The sequence below is a fragment of the Meleagris gallopavo genome, chromosome 3 (assembly GCF_905368555.1).
Source record: "Meleagris gallopavo chromosome 3, MGAL_WU_HG_1.1, whole genome shotgun sequence".
In the NCBI taxonomy this organism is placed as follows: domain Eukaryota; kingdom Metazoa; phylum Chordata; class Aves; order Galliformes; family Phasianidae; genus Meleagris; species Meleagris gallopavo.
In genome coordinates this window covers 62,446,970-62,470,975 of record NC_139406.1, presented here as the reverse complement: position 1 = coordinate 62,470,975, position 24,006 = coordinate 62,446,970, and the positions used below count along the sequence as shown (strand labels likewise).

General features: G+C 37.0%; 1 protein-coding gene across 21 annotated transcripts in view; it reads left to right on the top strand.

Moving 5' to 3' along the window:
- EYA1 (EYA transcriptional coactivator and phosphatase 1) overlaps positions 1 to 24,006 on the top strand; it is a 159,967-nt gene that overhangs the window by 126,790 nt on the left and 9,171 nt on the right. For all 21 annotated transcript variants that reach the window (XM_085221271.1, XM_085221261.1, XM_085221269.1 and 18 more), the window contains 5 exons: positions 20,031 to 20,089; positions 20,282 to 20,442; positions 20,617 to 20,731; positions 21,023 to 21,144; positions 23,069 to 23,169. In XM_085221271.1, the coding sequence (XP_085077397.1) occupies positions 20,031 to 20,089; positions 20,282 to 20,442; positions 20,617 to 20,731; positions 21,023 to 21,144; positions 23,069 to 23,169 (558 nt within the window). The remainder of the gene's footprint in view (positions 1 to 20,030; positions 20,090 to 20,281; positions 20,443 to 20,616; positions 20,732 to 21,022; positions 21,145 to 23,068; positions 23,170 to 24,006) is intronic.

Here is a 24,006-nt window from a genome sequence, read left to right as displayed (position 1 = left end):
GTGAGACTGGGCTTTGATTGAGAGGTCTGTAAGCAGCTACGGTGAGCCACAGAAACCGGGCATTCTCGACTGAAAAGAGTATGAAGAAAGGCAAACTGGGATCTGGAGCATGCCTGACTCACAGCAGAGAAACATCTTTGGGTCTAGACATAATCCAAAGCTGGAACCTGAAAGCTCATGCTTTCCTCACCCAGACTCAGAGAGAGCTGTTCCTGACATACAGAAAGGCTGGGTTTTCAGGCAGGCAATCATCTATCATAACTTTGGCCTATGATGCACATTTTTCCAGATACCACAAGTTCATCCAGTGCTTTCCAGAAAGCTCTAATCAGAACAGTTCTCTTGTCATCCAAGTTGAGGGGAATGTATTTCTTATTGAAAACTGCATCAGGCATGATTTACATTTTAAATGCAAAGGACATAGTTGCAGTCATGATTTCCAAAGGAGCACTTGATTTGTGTTACCTAACTGACTTTTCAAATCTAAGCCTAGAGATTTCCATGATTTTATTAGGTGAAGCTCTAAATCTCAGCAATTTTTTTAGTTTGTATGAAGTGAATCAATGCCAATGTGTACTAGTAACATTGAAAACTTCAGCGTAATCACTCTAATTCAGTATGGAATTCAGAGAGGTAAATGAGTCAGCTAGTTTCCTATATATTGGTTTTTAGGTAATAACAACAATATTAATAATACCGTTTGTTATTGGTATTTTTTTTAAATTCAATGAAAAGGTTCTTTGTGATTGCACTGTCTAGCTCTAAAGACAATATTCTTCTTATTAGTGTGTGAGTTGTACTTGGATTTACAATTAGTGATTGCTGTCTTTGTTCTTAGATCATTTCTTCAGAAAGAGAGATGGCTCATTTGCTTCACTATATGCAAACATTTTTTGTAATTGCTTCCAAACTGATACAGATAATTTGAACATTTATAAAATCTAATATTAAAGATATATGACAAGTATTTTAACACATTGAAAATAAAATATTGTTACTAATGTATAATTTGATCTAAGGACCATCAAAAGCAATGATTTACTGAATTAACAGTAATTTTGTGGTGGTATTATAGAACCATACAAGGCCAAACATTAGAAAATAAGTGCAGTATTTCCAAAATTTATATTTTGAAGTCTGCATTTAGGCTCCATAATAAAAGTTCGAGTTTTCAGTATTGAAAATCATTATTTAAGCATGTAATATTCTATTCCATAGTAGAATTTTAATTGTGCACAGGAGGGAAAAAATACATTGATGTAGAGCTCTCAAGAGAACCAAAATTATCTCATCAGGAAAGAATGTCTGATTTTTACATGCTGATTATGTTGTGATAGGGATAATAAGGTATAATATTTTAATGGCATGTATGGAGCAATTACGCATATTAGGTATTTTAGAATGTATGCTCAAGTGTTTTAGGGAAATTAAGAAGCTGATGATAGGACTGAAATGTGACATCTACCTATCACATCTTTAAAGATTGTATACATTTCTGTATGTATGCTGATCCTCTTAAAAGATTAGATTTTTCATTTCTTTGACATATTAAGTGCACATTATAGCTAGGTATGCTGAAAAATTGGTGGTTGTGACTGATTATGAATGTCCTATTTCAAAAAGTGAATTCAGGTTTTGCAAACTTGATTCTAAGATGATTCTATCTCATTAGATCTGTAGATTTAGAGAGTTATAATTCTATTTATTGAATCTGGAAATGTCAATTTATTCGTTCTACGAGCACTTGAAGCCTTATTTTTTAATCTTATCTAATGCTTCTTATACGTAAGATAATTTTTTTAAGTGTTACATTTTATTAAAATAAAGTCCAATTATTTGGAGATTTTTGTCAGGATTATTTGTTCTTCTATTGTAGGCTTTTTATTACTGTTTGTTCATTTCAGGTTTTGTGGGTGAACTCAAAATAAGGTTTTATAAGTTATGAAACTATTAAAAAAATATTTTGGTGCCCTAAGAAATGAATGCATGTATAAGGGCACAGTAATGATGGTTAGCATCCTTTTTTTTTCATCAGTGAAGAACACGTCCTGCACACTCCTGGCCTCACAATTCACTTTTGTTTGTGAAGGCTCTGTATGCAAAGTGATGATATATGCATAACTGCCATTTATGATGAGTGGCAGTATGTTACAAGATTCTAAGCAATTTTAGTTGACGTATTTTTCTTACTAATAAAAGAGAATGCTGTCAGGCAATACTGTTGTTCAATGACTATTATTTGTTTCCTTTTTTTTCCTTACATTTGCCACTATGACAATAAAAAGAAAGAATAAGTAAGGACCGTGGGATAGGTGAAAGCTTGTCACTGCAATGGGGATTTATTTTAACTTCTCGGTTCCTGGATATTAATTATTGTCTTTCTGACTCATATTGAGAGCATAGTCCTTTCTGTGTGACAAAAAGAGCAGTGTAATCTTTTTATGGTTACAATACAAATTTTTCACTACTTCAGATTAAGGAAAGTTTAAGTCATATTACTGTGCACTGACCCTCCAGAAAGTTGCCCACGTTGGTTTTGCATGGGGTTTCTATGATGTGCTCAGAGCCAAGGCTGTTGGATCTGCAGTGCTGCCTTCCCCCATCTGTGTCAGGCAGCCCCCAGCTCCTCTCTGGCCTCTTTTCTGCTGCAGTCGCATGCTTTAGGAAGTCCCCCAGGCTCTACTACTTCATCGGTCCCTGTTAGGCTTTAATAAAGTTGAATTGAACATTTTACAGATCCTACGTTTTAAACATAAGATAGCATACCCAGCTCTCCTGAAACACTGAGACTTAATTGCATAGATGCTTTTCCCAATTAGAAGCAAAAAATAATTATAGATTGTGCTGACACTAAACCCTGAAGAATTACAAGAGCTCAGGCCTAAGAAAGCGAACAGGTAAAATCTCTCACAGCAAACATGAAGTGCAATCCCAGAATAAAACTTCTCCAAAAATTAGTCCCTCTTTGGCCCTTGCCTTCAGTTCTTACAGGTGAAACGAGGCTGCCTCCCTGCTGTTGGAAACATATGCACTATATAAATCATTTCTGAGCTTCAAGGAGACCTTTTCTTCATGACAGGGATGTATATTCTTCTTCGATCTGAGAATTTTCTCCTTTGTAGGTCTTTCAGTAACACCACGGGAGACTAAGTGACTTTGCTCCCAGGTCCTTCAGTGACCATGCATACAGATATGTCCCCAGCGTACCATGCAGTGCCCTGCAGGAATGCCTTTGAAGCAATAATGCCATATGTTGTGGTTCTTTAATCTGAAGGAGAAAGGGAAACTACTTCCCCTCAGACCTGAGACTTTAATATACCACAGATCCAGGCTGGTAACTTATCACAGTAGCACTCTGAAGCATAATTTGGGATTGTAGACATTATGATAATACACATTATTGAATAATAACATTCATCAGACTTATTGTGTGCAGGTTACTGCACATCTGAAAGAACCATGACGACTGGAGGGTAAAACACTGTTTTTTCTCAAGACATTTTTAGCACATCTGTTCCTAGAGTCAAGGAAGAGAACTGCTTGGATGCAAGCCAGCCTTCAAGTGCAGGCTTTGAGTGAGCTCCAGAGCAAGCTGAGAAGACAGGTTGCCCATGATTAGCAGTTGGAAGTCACAAAATCCACAGAATCACAAAATTATAGGGGCTGGAAGGGACCTCTAGAGATCATTAATTCCAACCCCCCTGCAAAGCAGTCCCTCTACAGCAGGCTGCGCAGGTAGGCATCCAGGAGAGTCCTGAATGTCTCCAGAGGAGACTACACAACCTCCCTGGGCAGCCTGTTCCAGTGCTCCATCAGCCTTACTGTGAAGAAGTTCCTTTGCATGTTGGTACAGAACTTCCTATGCTCCAGTTTATGGCCATTTCCCCTTGTCCCATCCCCACAGACTGCTGAAAAGAGGTTGGCCATGTCCCTTTGACTCCCACACTTAAGGTATTTGTAAACATTAATAAGATCATCTCTCAGTCTTCTTTCCTTAAGACTGAACAAACCCAGGTCACTCAGCCTTTCCTCACAGGAGAGATGCTGTAGGCCCTTTATCATCTTTGTGGCTTTCCGCTGCACTCTTTTCAGGAAAGTCCAGCAGAGTCCATCATTTAATCCCTCATACCTTGTGACCAAATCACAAAGCCAGCTTTGAACAAGTGTGTCAGGTCTGATGTTGCCTAGGTTGAAACATGATAAAGTTAGGCAGAGGTGGGAGTTGGCAGAAGCAGGCAGAGTGAAGAAGTGGAGAAGGAGGATTGGCAAGGCATGATCATCATGGAAAAACTTGCTCAGCTCCCCTGCATAAAAGAAATCAGATCAAAATTGTTTTGTGGTTGAAGCGATGCTTTATACTGTATGTTTAGAAGATAAGCTTTTGCTGATATTATTAAAAAGCAGCTTTTGGTTGTTCTTATTTTGCATACATTTTTGTGTAGAATGCAGCAGCATGAGGTTTGTTTTTGTGGTTGCCACTACTTTGCATGCGTGAATCTCTTTGTCTGAAGATAAGGAGGATGATAAGGATGGAATCTACAGATACAAGGGTGATTATTCTATCAGAAAGAACTCAAGAGGGAAAGGACACAGGAAAAGGGCACAGCTGAGTCTGGTGGTTGCAGTATTTGCTGCTTATTGTATTGTTGCATTGTATCAGTTGTTGCTGACTCTCTAACAATCCTTCTGCTTGGTCTCTTTAATGTCTTACTAGAAATACTCCAGCAAACACATACTCTCTGCTGATATGGTGAGAAAAATGAATGTATTCAAATGATGTTAAAAAAAAAAAAAAAGGGGGGAGGTGGGGGGAATAGCAGATAGTTTTCCAAGAAAACTTTTCCAGTGGATTTGGTTTTGGTTGTATTTTTTTTTTAATTATTTATTTGTTATTTTGGTAAATTGCAGTTGTTCAAGTTCAAGCTATCATACATTTCAAATTCAAGTTCATTTCTTTAAGCAAGAGGGACAAAAATGTGTTTAGAGTAGAAGGCTATCTGTTTTCACCAATGACTGCAGTGTTTTAGTGTCTCTGTTTGTGGACTGGTAATCAGAATGAAATCCATGTACTCTACCATCTTGTAGCGCAGCTTCTGTTTGTGATGTCTAGGTACTGCTGCAATACAAATGAGCTAAACATTAGTTAGACACGTATAGAGATGAAATGCATTGGTATGCAAATTGCCCAGTATAGCATATTTTGGTGGCGTACGTGCTGATTAGATTTGTGAGTGGCAACAAATTAATTCTTAGTAGTATTAAGTAATTTTTACCAGATAACAAAATGTTTTGCCCAAATTGCATATTCAGATGTCTTCCTTCAAGTAAAAGAATTAAATTTCTTGTGCCCTTTCAGGAAACAAAATGTCTAATTTTGACCTGCTTTTTGTGGCTGCAGTAGTGCCTGCCCATGATAGCTTGGTTCTGAGGAAACAGTTGCAAGCACTTGCCAGGAGATTTTGTACTGAAGGGCAGCAGTAAGGTACCTGGAAGTCAATGTGATTATCAGCGTTAAAGCAGTGTATAGGCAGGGTCCGTTACTGGAATCACAGACCAGCCCTGGGTTTGGCAACTTTCATTGCAAGAAAAGCATTAGAAACATTAGTTTCTGTCCTCTGAAGGACAACGTACAATTTCTTATCTAATAATGATGTCACAGTACTTTAAAAATTCTCCTATAATAAATAACGGAACAAATTTTTCTAAAAAAGCCTAAGGCTCAAAGGCAATGAAGCGACTGTTCAGTCAACAACTTGCTTTTGTAGATAATCCATTATCAGATTTCAAAACACTGACTTGCTACATTGTTGACCCATATAAACTCTTGCCTTTAGCGAATTCTTCCTTTTGAAAGATTGCAGCATCCCTGCTACTTGCTACAGAGCTTCTTCTGCCAAAGCAGACCTTGCCATAAGCACAAACATGATACGCTGTGTGATGGTTCAGCATGTTGGTTCCAAAACCAGGTAATAGTTCTTCGGGGATTCATCCAGAAGGCCTTTTAGTGCTAGAAGTGTCATTTCAGATTTTTATAGGCTCTTTTTATTATCTAACACATCCCAGAAGTCTGAAATAATAGAAATTGATGCCAAATGAATGAGTACATAGTTGCTGCTAATGGTAAAAGCAGTTAATGTTGCTATTAATTAATATATTGATTTCCACTTAGACTTTTGTGGACACTTTTCAGCTTCTAGTATTTCAGAGAACTGATGTGAATAAAATGTTTTTTACATTTTCTCTAAACATTATGCATATCACTGGAACAAAAATCTGTCTACTACTATAGCTGTACATTCTCTAGTTATGACTGATTCATAACACGTTCATAAGCTCCTGAAGTAATCCATTATTGCTTAATAAGCAAAAAATCTAAATAAAATCTCACAAATACAAATGATACTCCTGACCAGTAGTTTCTGTGTTTGGATTTCTGGTTTAGCTGACAGATGTGTAAAATCTCATACAGCCAGTCACATCCCTGGTGCAGCTGCAAACACTGTAGAGAAAATTATTCTAGAGAATTTCAATATTAATTTACACTCAAATATCTTTCCCAGTCCACACTTTCTGATCATGTAATACAGTTAATTTATGCTGATTCCACCACTTGCAAGCAAACCTTTTTCTTTTTTTCTTTTCTTCCCCAACCATAAGTGAACTTTTAAAGTGCACAGAAGATAAACTAGAGAAAGTACATAGTAGTTTCTTTCAAAAAATTATCTCCTTGTTGATTTGGGTACCATCTAAAACAGCAAACCTCAGGTTTGCATTATTTGAGTTGATGTTTTAAGTGGCTTAGTCTCTGAAGAATTTTAGGAAAGCTGGTTTTACATGCCATTTTTCAGACTGAGAGCACAGTAGCCAATCTTCACATAAATACAAATATTTGAAACCGTATCAGCAGTTTGCATGGGAGGTTGTTTCTATCAACCTCAGTGTAGTTTTAGCATGAATTTGTAATGTAACCACTGCAGTCGTCTGGTGTCTTGAGAGATATCATGCAGTTTGTGCTGGGCTGTTTACTTATGACAACTATGACTGTAGTTGAAATTGTAAGAAGATCTGCACGTGTGTATTTTAAACAGATTTGTTTGTGCTTTTTTTTTTTTTTAAATCATATTCAAATGTTGTTACAGGGATAAAAATTAAGAAACGTCTTTCATTCATTTTCTTTTAAAAAGCACGAAAGGAGTGCTTGAAGTCGGTTCCCAAAATGTTTGAGTTTCATGGTCTCAGGAGATTTCTACTGTTTCAGTGTGGTTACAATAAGGCCTCTATCTGAATTTCATCCAGTTCAATGGTCTAATGAAACTTTAAAGAAAGGGGGGAGGAGAACGCTCCCTTCACTTACTGCAGTATCACTTCTATTTTTCTGTGTTTTAAAATAAAGTTTGACTTCTGTTAATTTTATTTTGAAAGTTTGTCTTTAGATATGGTCAGGAAGCTGGGCAGTTCTGAAATGAGCTAACACGGCTGTAATGTGTTAAAGTGTGAGTATTTAAAGAGGATTTCAGAAATGTAAATGGAAAGCTTAACAAAAGAAACAGTAAGTTATTGAGGTAACAAAGTTTTTGCTTTATTTTTTCCATGATCCTTGCTCAGTCAGACCTGAACAGCCCAGGCAGTCACTGCTATGTTTCTGAACGTTACCCGAAGTACTGTGCAGCTGTGAAGTTATAGCTCTTAAATGTTCAATGACAGCAGAATACTGACATGCTGACTGCTGACATGAATGCTAAGCTTAGCTGAAATACTCTTGCCACAAGAAAGATTAGATATAGCTAAGCAAATGATCCTTTCTGAACTGTAGAAAATCTTTTCAATCAGTTAAAGGATCTCCTCTTTTTCTTTCACATATTTTACATATTCGCATTGCAAATGTAAAGTCTGGATACACAGGGGAATAACTTGTTCCCTAACTTTGCTGGGAATGGAGGAGAGCCAACTGCAGCAACAATTACAATTTTCTAAGAATTTTCTCTAACTGAAGAGTTTAAAATATTCCAATACTTGTTTATTGGGGAAAAAAAGGTGTATATATTTCTTAAAAATAGGTTTACAGATCCAAAAATCCCATTATGGATTTGTCCCATTGGACTTGTCCAAACGAATGAAGTAAAAATTCAGCTCTAATTATTTACAAGTAAGAGTTGAAAAAGGGTGGAAAGACTCTATAATTTTAAATATAACCTTGTATATTAAGAAAAAAATGAATACTGCTTGGTTTATTCTGCATGTCTTTTTTTTTTTAATTAAAAAAATACTGTGAAAACATTATTTTAAAAGCTTGCCAGCAACAAAAATGGTTTGGCTAGAGCATTAAACAAGCACTTTGGTAATACAGCTTTTATATATAAACTTCATATGATCACGTAAGGGGTTAAACTATGTGATTTCAGGATAAAAGGTTTCCTGAGTTGACTATTATTCCTATGGTCTGCCAACAACTTTGCAATAAATGGAATGATTTTTATGGGAATGTGGTTATTCACAGCAAGACTACAGTTGGTGTCAGTATGAAAAATTCTTCTTTAGTAGATTCTCTCAGCAGGAATAACAGATCTGAAAGAAAGGCAAAAAGTAGTTACAGAGAACTCTGGCTGGTGTTGGTGACAAATTGTGTTTACAAAACGGGATAACCCATTATAAAAGAAAAAATCAGAACAACAGTAAATCAGAGCCTTGCTCCTTTAAGTGCTGCTGTTCCAAAGCAAACTACTTTTGATAGTGTGTGTGTATTGTTTAATAGCTCCCATTTCTCTTGCTCATAAAGCAAATGAGACTTCTTGGTTTTCAGTTGCAGGGGTGTAAAATAATTCTTCTGAGATCAGTAAATTTATTGCAGATTTATAGCATTGTCCTTGTGATAACATAAAATATTTGTATGTATGAATTAGAATAATTCAAGAGAAAAGAGAAATTTTTCCTTTGATTAGATGTTTAATATTATAATTCTTAGTTAATCATATTCATAATGTTTAAAATTAGTATTTCCCAGTATCCCTTTTTATTAACCTCTTTGATTTTTGAAACAATATTATTAGAAGGAAAATGTGATGGAGGATGAGTTAACATATTAATTAACTTAATTGCCATCAACAGTTACTGCACTTAGATTGTTTGCGACAGTCTTTCAGAATGCTTCAGTGATAAAATCATTGGTTCCATCTGCAGCACCTCGCTTAGAACAGGTATCGTCACCCCTTTGAGATGAGTAGTGAAGTTGTATAGAAATAAATGCAAAAGCCATGCAGTAACTTTATGGGTTTAAATTGTTCAGTCATTCATAAAGAAACTTGTTGAAAGATGGAGGGGAATGTTACGGCTTGGGTTCGGATGTTTTTTATTTGGAGCTGTTTAAGATGTAAACATGGCATCTTAGAGTGCTTCCTGCTCTTTTGTTTCTCTCCAGTACAATTGCCTCTGTTCTATTTGAAACATTTTGTTTGCAAACTATACTCAGAACAATACAAGACCTCAGTGTAACACTATGAGATGAATTTGCTTTGTTGTGCTGAGATCACCAGTGATGTACCAGCAAAGAAAATTAACCAGGCTGTGTCAAAGTCAGATAAAAAAATATTTATCTAGCACAGAGAGACAGTGCTGTTGACGGGTGGAGATTAACATCTCTTGAAGTAAACAGGTGGATTTACTGACTAAGAAGTAAATATTGACTAAGATGATGCCAAAAGAAAATATATTTCTGAAGAACATTACATTGAATTTTCTCTCAGGTTGGAAACATGTCAGGTTCATTTCTTCATAATGTAAATGGCTTCCTCAGAAATGTTTAGAAGCCAGTCTGTGAAAGAAATATTTTTGTATGAAAGTAGATTTCAAGAGACCATGATAGCAATGCAGCTGAGAAGAACAGAATCAGCTCTTGATGACTGTTGAATGTAGTCATTCATGTTGGTCATGTGAATATTTATTGCTAACAATGCCAGTGTTAAGAATATAACAGTCCAGCTTGTCATAAAGTGATAGGTTTTGCAGTATGGTTTTCATTTAGTAATGAAGACTAGGACAGTTCATATTTGGATCGCTAGGTCTTCTTCTGCAACAAATAGTTGGTTTCCTTGAGGCATCTGTCTGATTTTGGCAAAGTTAGTCTGGCTTGGAAGATGGATCCTAGCAAGTCTTGGTGAACACTTTACTTTCCAAGTGGTTACCTGGATGTTGAATAAGAAACAACTGTAGCCAGCTATTACAAAAATAGGTAGGAAGGAATGTAGAGCATGCTGAAAATAGATTTCTGGGCAGTCAGACTGAAAAAATAGTTGGATTACAGGACAGGCTGTTGAAAACAGTTTATTGCTGATGAGATATAATGGATGGTTGCAGAGAACACTTCAAATAGAACTGGCTGAATTATCTCCCTCTCACTCCCAAATACTTTTAAGGATGGCAGCTGACCTAATTCCTGGTCATTAAGAATAGAGCCTGAGTCACTCAGGAGCCTAGAGGAGAATATCTGTTCAAAAACGCCTTGTCTCGTTTTGACTGAAATAAAGAGCGCATCCTCATGTTTGCAATGTCTGCAACAGGAACTTCCTGACCAGTGTGTGGCTAGATGTCCTTCGTGAGGATTCCATGATTTAACTTTCGACAGGTTGCTTCCAGCAATAGAGATTTCTAGGAAAACACAATGTGATAATTTCAAGAACTTCAGTAAAGAGGTTTTTGTTTGTTTGTTTGTTTTACAGCGCTGTATTTCTGTTTAGATACAAAACTAATTTTTAAGGTATTTGAAGTCCTTTGAAGGGTCAGAATTTTCATTTTCTAATGAACCAATGACTGCAAACTCCCTTCTAGCAGGCACAGCAGTAAAGTTATCTTAGCACATTCGAGCTGAGACACAAAGCCCATTTGCATTTGGTTTTCCACAGTAGCAATCCAAGAAAAGCTCAGTTTCACTGCGGGAAGGAAGTAAAGAAAAGAAAGGAAATACAAACTAAGGTAAGGAATTTTTCCTGATATGTAAGTGAGGGAATGACTGGAAACATTTTTTTGAGTACATGATACTGCAACCATGGGTGACTTGCAGAAAGCTCATGAAGTTCTGCTTCATGAGTGTTGAGCTAAATTAGACTGTTCCTGTAGCTGTAGGTAAATGAACGGAAAAGGGAGACAAAGTATTTGTAGGCAGAACTGTGGCATTGCTGATGAGTGCAAAGCCCATCTGAAATGCGTGACGCCTGGCTCTTGTGGAATGCACTGCTGTGGTTCATGAGTATGAGTATTAGGAATAAAACCACCTCCATAGGTTTTGTGAGAAAATCATTCCTACAGGCATATGCAGTTATTAACCACATAAGTTCTTTCCTTTCATGGGATCGGAGATGAGCACCTTCACACTAAGTGCTACTGAAAATTAGCTTTACTGAAAATGATTTCCTATCTCAAGAGAATCAGATGGAGTGATCTTCACTCACATGTAGCTCTGCTGAAATGCATGACAGCCTACCAAGTTTATAGCATTAGTTACCACCTAGTTTACCTCCCTGTTGCTTCCCCCTTTGTGTAAGTGTAAATGCTGTACAGGAGCCCTAAAGATCCTGCCCAGCCAGCTAGCATCCCCAGAGCTTTGGCAAAACAGATGTCATCCTCATCTGTTACCTCAGCTGGGTAAGACAGCGTTGTTTCAGCTGACTCCCTGCTTCTTGTGCTGAGCAATAGCATAGGGATCAACATCTGCCCAGCAGCATCTGGGGAGGAAAAGAAAAGGAGAGAGAAAAATGCAGTGTTGTGCAAAGCTCTTCAGGCTGTCCATCAGAACAAAACTTTTATCTGCCTCTGCTCAAAAGGTTATTGCAGAGAACTTTAATTCCAGTCTTGGCCCGTTAGCAGAGAATTACAAGGCTGGGAGACTCACTAGCCCAAAGTATTGTAGCTTTCATTTAAACACAAGTACAATCAACAGCACCAAGGCACTGTGTGTTGAAATGGTCACACAGAACTGAGAGAGAGCTCACATCTTCTTGTAAAGAGCTTCCACGTGAACTGCAAGAAAACTCTCATTTCCTGAGAGGAGTGGCATTGCTTTCAGGCAGTCATGAAAACTTCAGTCATTTTGTAAGTTTAATTTTGTAATTGTTTGAAATTTAAATACATTTGAAAAAACTTCAGCACATAGTTCAAAAAAAAAAAAAAAAAAAGGTATGTGCTCCTGAAAGTGTACTTTCAAGTTGGTACATTTGGAAATAATTTATGGCATGCTGACCAGGTTCATGACTGTTGTTACTTCTTTAAATACGTCCATATTTTATTTTCAGTGGCTTTCATTAGTCATAGGTAGTTGGTCTTTTTTTTTTTTTTTTTTTTTTTTTGCAGAAGTATATATCTGTAGATAACATGAGTCATGTTATAAAGAAGGTATTTACAATGTGAAGTATTGAACTTTGAAAATAAAGTAAATTTGACATTTTGAACCTAATGCTGTCCTTTCCGGGAGTGACTCAGGCTCTTTAAACAGATAATCTCGAGTCATATTTAGCCTTTTCTGTCTGGTAAAATTTTTCCTCTGACACACTCCTCTTGCCTTGTATTACCCTACAAAATATATGGAAATAGAATAACAGATTTTTCTGTCAGAGTTCTAGCAAAAATTGTTTGACGAGTGTTGGACTGACACTCTGCATCATAGAGACAATCACACTTACTGTGATTGTCCTGAGGTATGATTTTGAAGTTTGATATGTGTCTTCAACAGAAAATGCTTAATGTTGGGTATACTGAGAAGTATTCTAATTGTATACAAAGTGATGTCAGTTCTCGAAGTACTTCTTTACATATGTGAGCTAAAGAAAACTAGCAAAATACAGTTTTCTTTAGCTGTGGGAATGTAACTGGCACATCGTGGTTGCTGTAAAAGTATTTCTTTAGATCATGTTTTATTTTAAATTGGATTCTCCCAGTTACAAGGTGCAGTTGAAATGAAAATGTAAACCTTGATTTTAGTGTAGCTACTGCAATAAAGTTGCATAATGAAATCTGTATTTATTTTGAAGCAAATACTGTTTACTTTAGGAGTATCATATTTAATCCCAACACGGTTGTTCATGTGACCAAGAAAAATTGGATTTTAATCAATTTCTATTAGAAAAGAATGGGCTCTGTTGTGTTCCACAATTGTGTGTCCAGTGCACAAGAGAACTTCTGAATCATCTCCTTCAACGAGTTTGTTAAGTTCTCAGTCTTTCAGTTCTCAGTCTGTTTATAATATTAATTTTACATTTTTTTATAGCTAATAACTTTATTTCTTTGTTTTAATGTGGTATCGTAACTGTGAAAGGCGGTTTGTGATTTCAGGGAGTTTTGGTTGTTGTGTTTTGTCTCTTTATAGTTCTAAGTTTAAAATGGGAGTGTTTTGAAATTCTTCACAGCCTGATTTAATTCCTTGACTGTTCATCCACAAACTGTTGGACAGAATGAAGTGTATTTCAAGAACTCTTTGTTCTTCATATCCTGTGCCCGGCCCACAGGTAATCTGCACCTTTTTTCTTCAGTGCAGAATAATTGTGGTGGGAAAGAAGAGAAAATGTTAGGGTCACAAAGTGCAGGCTAGACAGAGATGACAGGTCCTGCCAATTGAGTGCCAGCATTGAGAACCTGCGAACCGTAGTCTCTGCTTTTTCACATGGATTTATGTTGTGCGTTAGCAGGCATTCCAGGATGATGGGTTAGGAAGTTCAGCACTTAAGCCTTTATTACCTCAGCTTGAAAGGAAGCATAGTGTTCTTTTTATGTTTAGCAAGTACAGTAGAAGGGCATTTGGCACTGGCTGGGCATATGTAGGTGTACAGGTATGATGTATTACTTTGATTTTCTGACTTGCGCATGTATTAGAGATCTTGCTGTCCTTCTAGTCAAGCAAAAAATTGAGATTTACTTGGTGAGTTTAATGGCTGCAGTTAAATTATGTTGTCATCCTTGAATGCTGAAAGTAGAACAGAGATTAGTTGGAGTAATCAGCTGTAAGTAGAAATCAATTAATTTGTGATTAAAAATGTCATTCACTGTATAGCTTTGGAATAAGCAATTGTTGCTTAGAAAAATATTCCCTGATGATCTGTAAGCCTGTTTCCCAGAGAAGTGCATTGTGATGGTTTGTAGAGGTGAGGAGTATTTGTGGGGCCGATACTAACCTTAAAGGCATATTTCTGACCTCAGGAAGAGACATACACAGAGATGTCATAGGAAGCTGCATTACACACCACAACATACACTTGAGGATTTTTTTCTTCTAATTGAGGGTTTTTCAGATGCTCTACGTTTATAAAGGATTGCAGCTTTAATTTGTTATGCCAGATCTGTTCTCACATGTACATGACCAAATTTCTCTACCGTTCAGTAGGGAAAATGAAGCAGTGTATATAATTGCATAATGACAGATATGAGAGGAACAGAGAATCCAGAGTCATTTCCTGTGAGTTGGCCAGCTTCCAGGTTGTCTCAATGGACATGCTGATGTAAAGGCAAAATGAAAATAGCTTGTTCTGAATGTTTGAGGCTTTTGTTGTTGTTGTTTTGGGACTTTTTTGGTTTTTGTTTTTTTTTTTGCCTGTCATTTTACTTTGCCCACTGAAGTATTGAAACAATTATTTGACAGTATGGTGTTGGTTTTCTCACGGTAAATTAGGAATATTAAGCAAATATGGAAATGTGTTTCAGCTATAGTCAGCAGATTAGGAACAGTAATACTTTGGCATCCTTTGAGGTTATGTTCATAATATTATTCACATTATTCCTTTTCATAATGTGCAAACTTGTCCAGGGTTATCCTACATACTGTTTATTCAAAGACAGCAAAATTACTAGATTTATTTTATTAGTTTTGTAACACGAAAATGTAAAGGCTCAGCATTCTAGCCATTGCGTCACTGCACTTGGCATGCAGTATTGGCAGAGATAAGAGGAACTCCTGTAACAGCCTTAATCTCTTTTTTATTATTATTATTAATTTTCCTACAGTAAATTGAGTAGTAAGGTATATTTTACACAGTTATGGCAGAAGTGCACAACTTGATGGGTGGTAGAGAAGGAGCAAAGTAATATAAATATTTGCAGAACATTTCTGCCATAACTTAATGCTTTGCATATGAATCTTTATAAAGATCCTGTTAGTTTAAAGTAACAGTTACAGCAGGCTGTGTAGGTTCAGGCATTTTGAAAGCTGTAAATGATGACTGGAGCATCTCTAAAAGTCTTTGGCTCATCATGTGAAAACAAAAAAGAGAAGAAAGTGAGCAGGAACTAGTTAGCAAATGCCTTGGGAAGGGAGGAGGGAGAAGACAAAAGCTTCCATATACAAGATTTAGGCTAAACTCATCTGGTTGTTAATTTTCAACTGTTGTTTTTCTTTGGCTTAGTGCATTTCAATGGAGATGTATTTTAACTTAGCAAGCAACTGCTGCTGTTTTAAGGAGCTCCTGCAAGCACATCTGCACATTCCCAAGCATCAGAGCAGAGCTGATGAAAGGGAATGTAGAAACAAGTCTTGGTTATTCTGTGCAACTTCTGTTGGTTTAACTTAGCTGCTGCAGGAGATGTGTTTCAAGCTAAGCTATCCATTATAGCATTGGAAGTTCTGAGGAAGACAAGCAGCTGTGTGAGAGAAGGGCAACATAGAAAGTAACTTCCTGAACTGTTGTGGGTACATTGTGAAGTTGTATGAGCTGACACTCTCATTTTCCCCTAGGCTAATCTGCATGCATGCTTTGAACATGCTGTAAGCAAGTATCTAATGTTTCTGTGTCACTTACCTTGTGTTCTCCCTCATCCATACTTTAAATATGTGTATGAACTATTTCCTTTCTGTTCCATGACAATTAATTTTTTGGGGGTCTCCCTGAAGGCTTTTAAATCCACCTGTATTTCACAGCTTGTTGTCTTTCATGCTGCCATTCCTGTACTGAAAAGCTCTGTTGTCTCTCTTTACAAATAAATGCAAATGTAATAAAGCACAGTTCTTCCATGAAGCCTTTTGATCAAGGTGCTCCAGTTTCCAGGGAGTGCTTACTTGAGGCAGCCCTGGGCTGTCATGCAGTCTGGCTGCTGTCCCAGGCATCAGGCTCTTGCCCATCCCTGCAGAGCCAGCAAGTCAGTGTTCTGATTTCTCAGAAAACCGACCAAGAAGAATTGATCCAGGTGTGAGCTCTGTGATTTCTGGCCTTGGTTGTAAAGGAGGGGGAAGCTTATCCGTGGGACAACAATTTGCTGTTCCTAGTTTGATGTTCCTAGCCTGCGCAACTTGGCTCTGCACACTGTCTCACATGTATCTCTATAAAGGGCAGCACTGCTCCTCTTCACAGAGCGTGATTTCAACACTGTGCAAACATTGTGGCATGAGCCTTCTTGGCTTTCTAGGATGGTGTTCTCTAATGCAAATTTCCCATCTTCTATTACCATTGTTGTAAGGGAATAACCTCCTTTCAGTGGGAGTCATGAAAGCACAGGGGTCTCAACTGGGCTGTCAGAGGCACGCCATGGGCAGATCTGTCTCTGCTGGCTAGAAGGGCAAATGTTCAGTGTAAAAACACCATCATTTGTAGTCCCTCATGAAGATTTCAGATTGGATGCATTGAAATTGCAAAGTCAATACCTTTAGGAGCAAAACAGCTTGCTGCATAATCTTTATAAATAAGACAGAGGATATTTTGCTCCTCACATGCCAATTCAGCCTATTTTTTAAAAGTGGTGCAATTTTAAAAGTGCAGCAATTTTAATGTTCTACTTTAGATCTGACTGCTAAACTGATTATATCATAATAAAATACATAATAAAATACATCTGCATGAACAATATGAATTAATGATGTTTCTACAGGGACTTTGGATATTAATTTCAGAAATAACTTTGCCAGAGAAACTGAAGGGCGAATACCAGTACTATATTTCCTATGAAAATCTTACAAAAATATTAAGTATATCTGTAAAAGTTTAAAATGGTAGACCTAGTTTAGTCCTAAACTGGTTCCCATCAAAGAAGGTTTTGGAGGTAGTAAACAAAGATTTTGTGAGTCTTTTTATTTTTATTATCTCACATGTAGAATGATAGATTTTTGCAAAAACGAACTTTTTGGAATTTTTTTTATCTGTTGGTCAGTGTAAAACTTCATTTTAGCATACCCCTGATTATGATGCATATTGAGTGAACTACTGTTTTAAAATGTTGGATGCAGGAGTAACATTTGCACCTAACCAGAGAATTGGACAGTGTCTCAGGTAGTTGTTTTTGCTCAAGAACAAAATGCTCTGAACAAAGAAAGCAGATGAAAGCAAACACAAGGTGTTGAAAAGGAAAGATGGGACAGATCAATTAACAACGGACAAGTAATTGGCTAATTTGAAGAGTTATTGCTAAATAACTTCCCTGCTAAAAGAATAGTTATTAAATGGTAGTTTTTTCCTTCCTGTGCTCAGGGGTTTAGAAATGCATTCATCACTCACCAACCCAAAGTCCAAGTCAGCTAGACAGAGTGGAAAAAATACCTGGCACTCAGATCTCACAGCCTGAAAGCTGTGTCCTGCCATTCAAGAGGAGCAAAACCAGTTGCGCATTGTTTTTGACCATCCTTTAGTTGTAACATAGTGTCAGTCAGATTTGTCTTCGGTCTTGTCCAAATTATAATGCTTATCTCTTGTGCTTTGTATTCTTTCCCTGCAAGGCTTGACTTTTCTTCTTCTTTGACTATTGACAGGAGGATACTATTCCTTTCCATTATATGCAATGTTTCACCTGAAATTTGTGATGTTTATGACCTTTTCTTCACTTTGCTTACTTTCTTGATAGTTTCTTTGCTTTTACACCACCATTTTTTGGTTTTGATTTCTTTTCCAGGTTTGTCTCTCCAAAATCCCTCTTTCTTTCACTATGATTTCTGTTTTTAATGGATCATTTTAGTTCTCATTTTCTACCTGCTGAGTAGATGGTTAGATGAAAGGAGAAAGGTGTCCAAGTGTTTGTGATGGTCCCGTGACCTTGTATCCAGGTCCTCAGGCCACCTCTGACTGTGGGATCTAAGATATAATGGTTTCATCCTTTCTTCTCCTATCTTTACCTTAGATAGTTGAGTTTGTAGAATTATTCCTTCTTTCAGATTTGCTTTTAAGATGATCTTCTTCCTTTCGTTTTGTGGTTGCTAAAAAAAGAAATTGTCTCTTTTTCCAAAATTTCTATTTTGAATCCTCCAGCAACTTTTTCCAGTTGTCATTCATTTCCATACTGAGAGAGGAGGCTATTGACTTGATAATTTTCACTGCCACATTGACAACTATGCATGGAGCCATAGATTAGTCAGTGAGCAGAGGAAGAGAAACTAAAATGGAAAACTCACAGACTCAGGAAGGTGTGTCTTCATTTGCTTATTCTCAGTTCACACTTGAATTCTTCACAAGCATTTCAATGGGAAACTCCTTTCAGTTTTAAATTTTAAAAAAGTAGTTTCTGTGAATTTGAGAGCTTGCTGAAGAAGCTTTTGAATTTCTGTAGCTAAGTTGCTTTTCAAAGCTTGCAACATATGTTCACACTTGTAATTTCAGCTGTATCTGTGCATCTAGTGCATTTGGTCTGCCTTTGAAGGAAATTCATGGTATGGTGGTTAAATATGACCAAATGTGCTGCTGTCTTTCCTGTGATGGTTGCTTTTACCTCTTTATCTGGCATGAGCTATTTATGCATAAAGTACCCAAGAGTGTGCATTAGAATAAGTTGTAGATGTGCAAAAGACCACACATGGCTCTTCTAAATCATTTGAAAAGTTTCTGGTGTATTTTTCCTAAACCCATGTTTTTAAAAATCTAGAAATCACAGCCATCATGTGAGGCTAAATAGATTTCTTCAGCTTTTTTCTTATCTGAGGTTGTTGACCTCAGGAGAGGAGGAGAAGGTTACAAGGTCAAAGTCTTTTCCTCCTTGGAGCTTGCTGCTTGCTGGGAGAGGGTTGGCTGGAAAATAGATGTTTTAAAAAAAGGGTTGAGGGTCATGATTTTAATTCTGTTAGGGAACAGCTGGTTTGAGTTTCTTTCCACTTCTGTCTTCCCTCCCTTCCTCACAAATCCATAGAGAGAGAAAAATTTGTTCAGAGGAAAGCAGTAACACAAAAATAAAGGATTGCAATATTTTCATATTTAAAATAGATTATGTTTGTTATAGGATTTCACATTAAGTGAGAGAAGAGGAAATTATTAAAGTAACTCAAATCCATTATTGTTTCAAGCATTGAATTGAGATTGATCTACAGTGCCAGAAGTCTGTTTGTTTTCCTGCCAAATGTTGAAACCGTTAATAGCTATGTTTTTATTGCATAAACAATATACATTATGATTTTTAATTTAGTGATGGACAAAGCTAATTATAAATGTACCGTGTTAGTTTGCATACAAGTCACTGAAGAAAGATAGTTTGATCTCTCTATTTCTGTTTGGATTTTCTTCATCTTTGCATACTGCTTTCATGCACTAAGACCAAAGAGAGAGAAGGAAACTCACAACTCTCAAATGAATGGCAAACTAGGAACAGATTTTTCGTCTGCGCTCCTCTGAAACACTGGCCTCAGGCTGTGTTGGTGTGTGGCTCAACAGCAATCAGAGGTCATAATTTCATTGGCGGTTAGCATCAGGTTTAATTTTTCTAATATGTTACATTTACCAAAATGTCTGGTTTCAGTTACACTTATGCACTGACTGAATCAGCTTTGAGCAGCATGATGTTTTAAGGTACCTGAAAGGCTACAAGAACGTTTATAGAACACATATGCTAATTGTTTTTAACCACTTTCCTTTCTAAACACAAAAACGTGTTTTTGGAAAGCCGTTTAACAGTAGTAGCTAATGATGGTATGCGTTCATACTAAGAAATGAGTGCAAGGAATAGGTAAAATAGTTGTTTTAACAAGACTGCCATCTACTGATTTCCACAATTAAAAATATCCCTGATGAATAGACCGTTCACATTTTTTTAATAGATTTTTTTTTTAAGATTTGCAAGATCAAGAAAATCCTAAAGTCTTTCTGTCGCCTTAGGAATGCGACCAGGTTCACATTGATGACGTGTCTTCGGATGACAATGGTCAAGACTTAAGGTACGAGAGAACTGAAAAAGATAAAATGTTGCTTTGCATGCTTCTCCCTGGGAAAGCGATAACTGCTGTAGTGCTATGTAGCACATTGTTGTCTTAGCTATTTTAGCCTTTCCAACCTAGCAGTGAGTAGCTGGTGGCTGAATGTAGCCTGTTGTTTTTTGTTAATTTGGGGGTTTTCTTATCTCCAAATAGCACCTATAACTTTGGAACGGATGGCTTTCCCGCAGCTGCCACCAGCGCTAATTTGTGCCTCGCGACAGGGGTGCGTGGAGGAGTGGATTGGATGAGAAAATTGGCATTCCGCTACAGACGAGTAAAAGAAATATATAATACCTACAAAAACAATGTTGGAGGCAAGTGACTATAAAGCATATAACAGATATAAATGAGAACCAGTAAAAAGGAAGGAGTTTTATGTTGTTGTTTTTTGCACTGTATGGGAAGTTGTATCTGGACTAATGAAAGCAAAGGAAAACAACCGAATGTCACTTAATTTCGGTGCAGACATGCCCTTATCTACTCTGCAGGTCTTCTTGGTCCAGCAAAAAGAGAGGCTTGGCTACAACTAAGAGCAGAAATTGAAGCTTTGACGGATTCTTGGTTAACACTTGCACTGAAAGCACTCACCCTTATTCATTCAAGGTGAGTATGGACGGGGTAGTTACAGAACGTAAGGATGTTTGCTCTTGATTTAGAAGAGGTTTCCTGGTCTCGTGGACATAATGCTGCTATGGGAGACCTTCTTTTCATTCCCTGTTCTGATCTGACCATGATGTTCTGTACCTTGCTCTCCTGTAATGCAGAGAGTAGTAACTTTCTTTGAGAAGTGTCAATAATAATAGTGAAGGGTTCTGATGGGAGGGATAAGATTTTTCTTGTTTTGCTTTGGTTTGTTAAAAAGGATATTTCTGTTTTCTGTTTTCTGTTCCACAGGACAAATTGTGTGAATATCCTTGTAACAACTACACAGCTAATTCCAGCTCTGGCAAAAGTCTTGTTGTATGGATTAGGGGTTGTATTTCCCATAGAGAATATTTACAGTGCAACTAAAATAGGTGAGCTATTTTTATAATGTTGTGCTATATTTGAAACAATAAAAGTAAGTCTAAATAAAAAGCAATTGTAGTCCACATTCTTGAATATATATTTAGAAGCATACAGGTTAATGTTGTATCTCAGGACATTTCATGCTAAGACATCATAAAAGCGCTTTGCAAAGAACCTCATATAGCTCCATAAACACAGATGCAGCCTCTGTTAGGAGGAAATATAATCATTTTGTGACACATTTTCTCAAAACTGTGAGCGTATGTAGCAATGTAGGTTTTTGTGGTAGGCTGTCAGTAGAGACCCATGCAGTCACCTCGGGTTAACACAAGTAATTCTGTAAAGGCAGACCTGGCTGCATTCATTTTCATGTGTTCTGGAGCAAATTTTGGTAAACAGCTTACCAGAAACAAGAATGTTTTGCTGCAGAATGTAATTATTTAAGTTTATTCATACTGACTGCAATAAGCTTCAGCCAGGCAAATGTTTATTTCTGTTTTCTGGTTCAATATAAAAGATGTTATTCTGAATATGTAGAAATACATGGTACCAGATGGCAATGGTGCTTGTAATTTTTAACATGATTATGACGTATCTGTTCTGTCTCAGATTCCCTCAAAATTGTTGGCAACATGAAAACATTTTTCATGTGTTCTTAAGTATCTGTAATACAGGAAGCTCAAATGGCCAAGAAATAATGGTGGGTTATTTTTGTTCGGTTTTGTTGTTGTTTTGGTTTGGTTTTTTTTTTAAATACCTTGGTTGAGCATTTTATATAGAAATTTGAAAGCATTACTGTAAAAGATTTAAAACCATTTCTGGGATGGAAATATCGCTCTACCTGACTATTGAAACTTTGTGAGTTAGAGCTTTTAATACTTCAAATACACATTTTAACTGAAGCATTGTAGTAAATATTCACTTATAACTTTAAGTATACAGAGCAATGAGTACTTTTGGAATACTGTTCTTCAGTCACTGACTGTCACAGGAAATCAGGAGATTTTTGTAATGTGGCACGATCCATGATTTTCCAGCACTGTTTTAACCTAGTTAGTGTTGCAGGTTCTTTATGCCTGGCGCTAATGTTAAAGGGTGTCATTGAGTAGTGTGGTTTCTCTGCTGACCAGAAATCTTTTTAATATTTCCAATCTATTTGCTCTTATGCTGGTATTGTCCTGTAGCTGAAATAATTACTTCGAAAAACACAACTTTTCCTGTTTTTGGTCTAGACATGCAGTAGGTACACAGGTAAGCGTGCATTTTGGCTAGGCTGATGTGATCTTTCAGATTGATAGCATTTAAGGAAACTCGACTTGTAGGCATTTACTTACATTCTGGCTTCCCAGTATCGATGCCTGAAACACTGTACAGAACTGGGATCATTTCCATAGGTCTGTGCACTGAAGTAATGAGCTACGTTAATGGATCCCAGTGCAGGATCAAGGACCTTGACCACGTATTGGATTACAGGCATTTAAACCTAAATCTTTTTTGTGACCTCCTAAGTCAGGATACTACTGTTTCAGGAGCTGTGATTAATCTTGTCACAGGTTGCAGAGAAAAAGCTAGAATTTCTACTCAGAGTTCTCCTGGTGGGGGAATCCCCTCCAAAACATGTCTCAGATTAGTGTAGGAGACGAGAAAGGTGATACTGCAGACCTGTGGTACGCTACATCTACCATGTCGTGTGCATTAAATGACCTTTCAGAGCAGATTTGAAGGCTGCCTGTCAGCTGTTCTGGCAGGAAGAAAGCTGCAATAAGCCTGGGTGCACCATCCTGCAGGAGAGGCTCTTTGTTCTCTTGAAATAATTATGTATTGAAGTGTTGGGGAGGTCCAGGCTAATATAATAAGTAATTTGGTGATATCTCCTCACTACTTACCCTTTTTAGTTTTTTTTTTGTTTGTTTTGTTTTGTTTTTTTTTCAGGAAAGGAAAGTTGTTTTGAGCGAATAATTCAAAGATTTGGAAGAAAAGTAGTGTATGTGGTTATAGGAGATGGTGTCGAAGAAGAGCAAGGCGCTAAAAAGGTAATGGCCCTTTTTCAAGATTTCAAGACTCTGAAAGTAAAATTGTCCTTTCTTACATATGCAACAGTGTGTACTGGCATTTGATTTTAGTATTTTTGCTTTATGAAATATAATGTTTTGATCATATCTGGTAGAAAGCTGCATAAAACTAGATAATGATGTGCCCTGCTGTTCTCCAAAAGACACATTATGCTAGCTATGTATATTTGGCTTATTTCAGAAAGGAGCCAGAAAATGGGTCCTGGATTTTGTGCCAAGAACTAATAGTTCTGTTTTCATTGGCATCCCAAAATACCACATCGGATGTTATGAATATAAGCAAAAAATGGTGATTCTTACTGATCAAAGGCAGTGTGAAATTTGACCGGATGAAATACATATATGTCACACCTTGAATATGCATGTAGGTCTGGAGTAGTTTAACAGTTTTCTTGTGGGACCATAACTTGGACTCTGTATTCAGGTAAATACTCATGTCTTATCCTGCATTTATAACCTCAGTAAATTGAGCAGAGGATGCAATTTGCATGTCTATTTATTATTTTTTTCCCTGCCTCCGGGAGAGAGGGGGAAAAATAATTTTTTTTTCCAGTGTGGAGTAAGATCCATAGAAAGCAAAACTTCCCGCTGGCAAATAATAGCCTTGCTCATCTACCAGAAGAGAGGCAGATACAGAGTCTTTACTCGAAGGAAAAAGGCATAATTTTGGCTATTTGAGCAATCAGAGAAAGAGCAGGAAAATGAGCATTTCACTTACTTCTTCCCTTTAAAGGTAAATAGCTTTGACACAAGTTCACTTTTAGTACAGAAATATCTCTGTGGTGCTTCTATATCTGT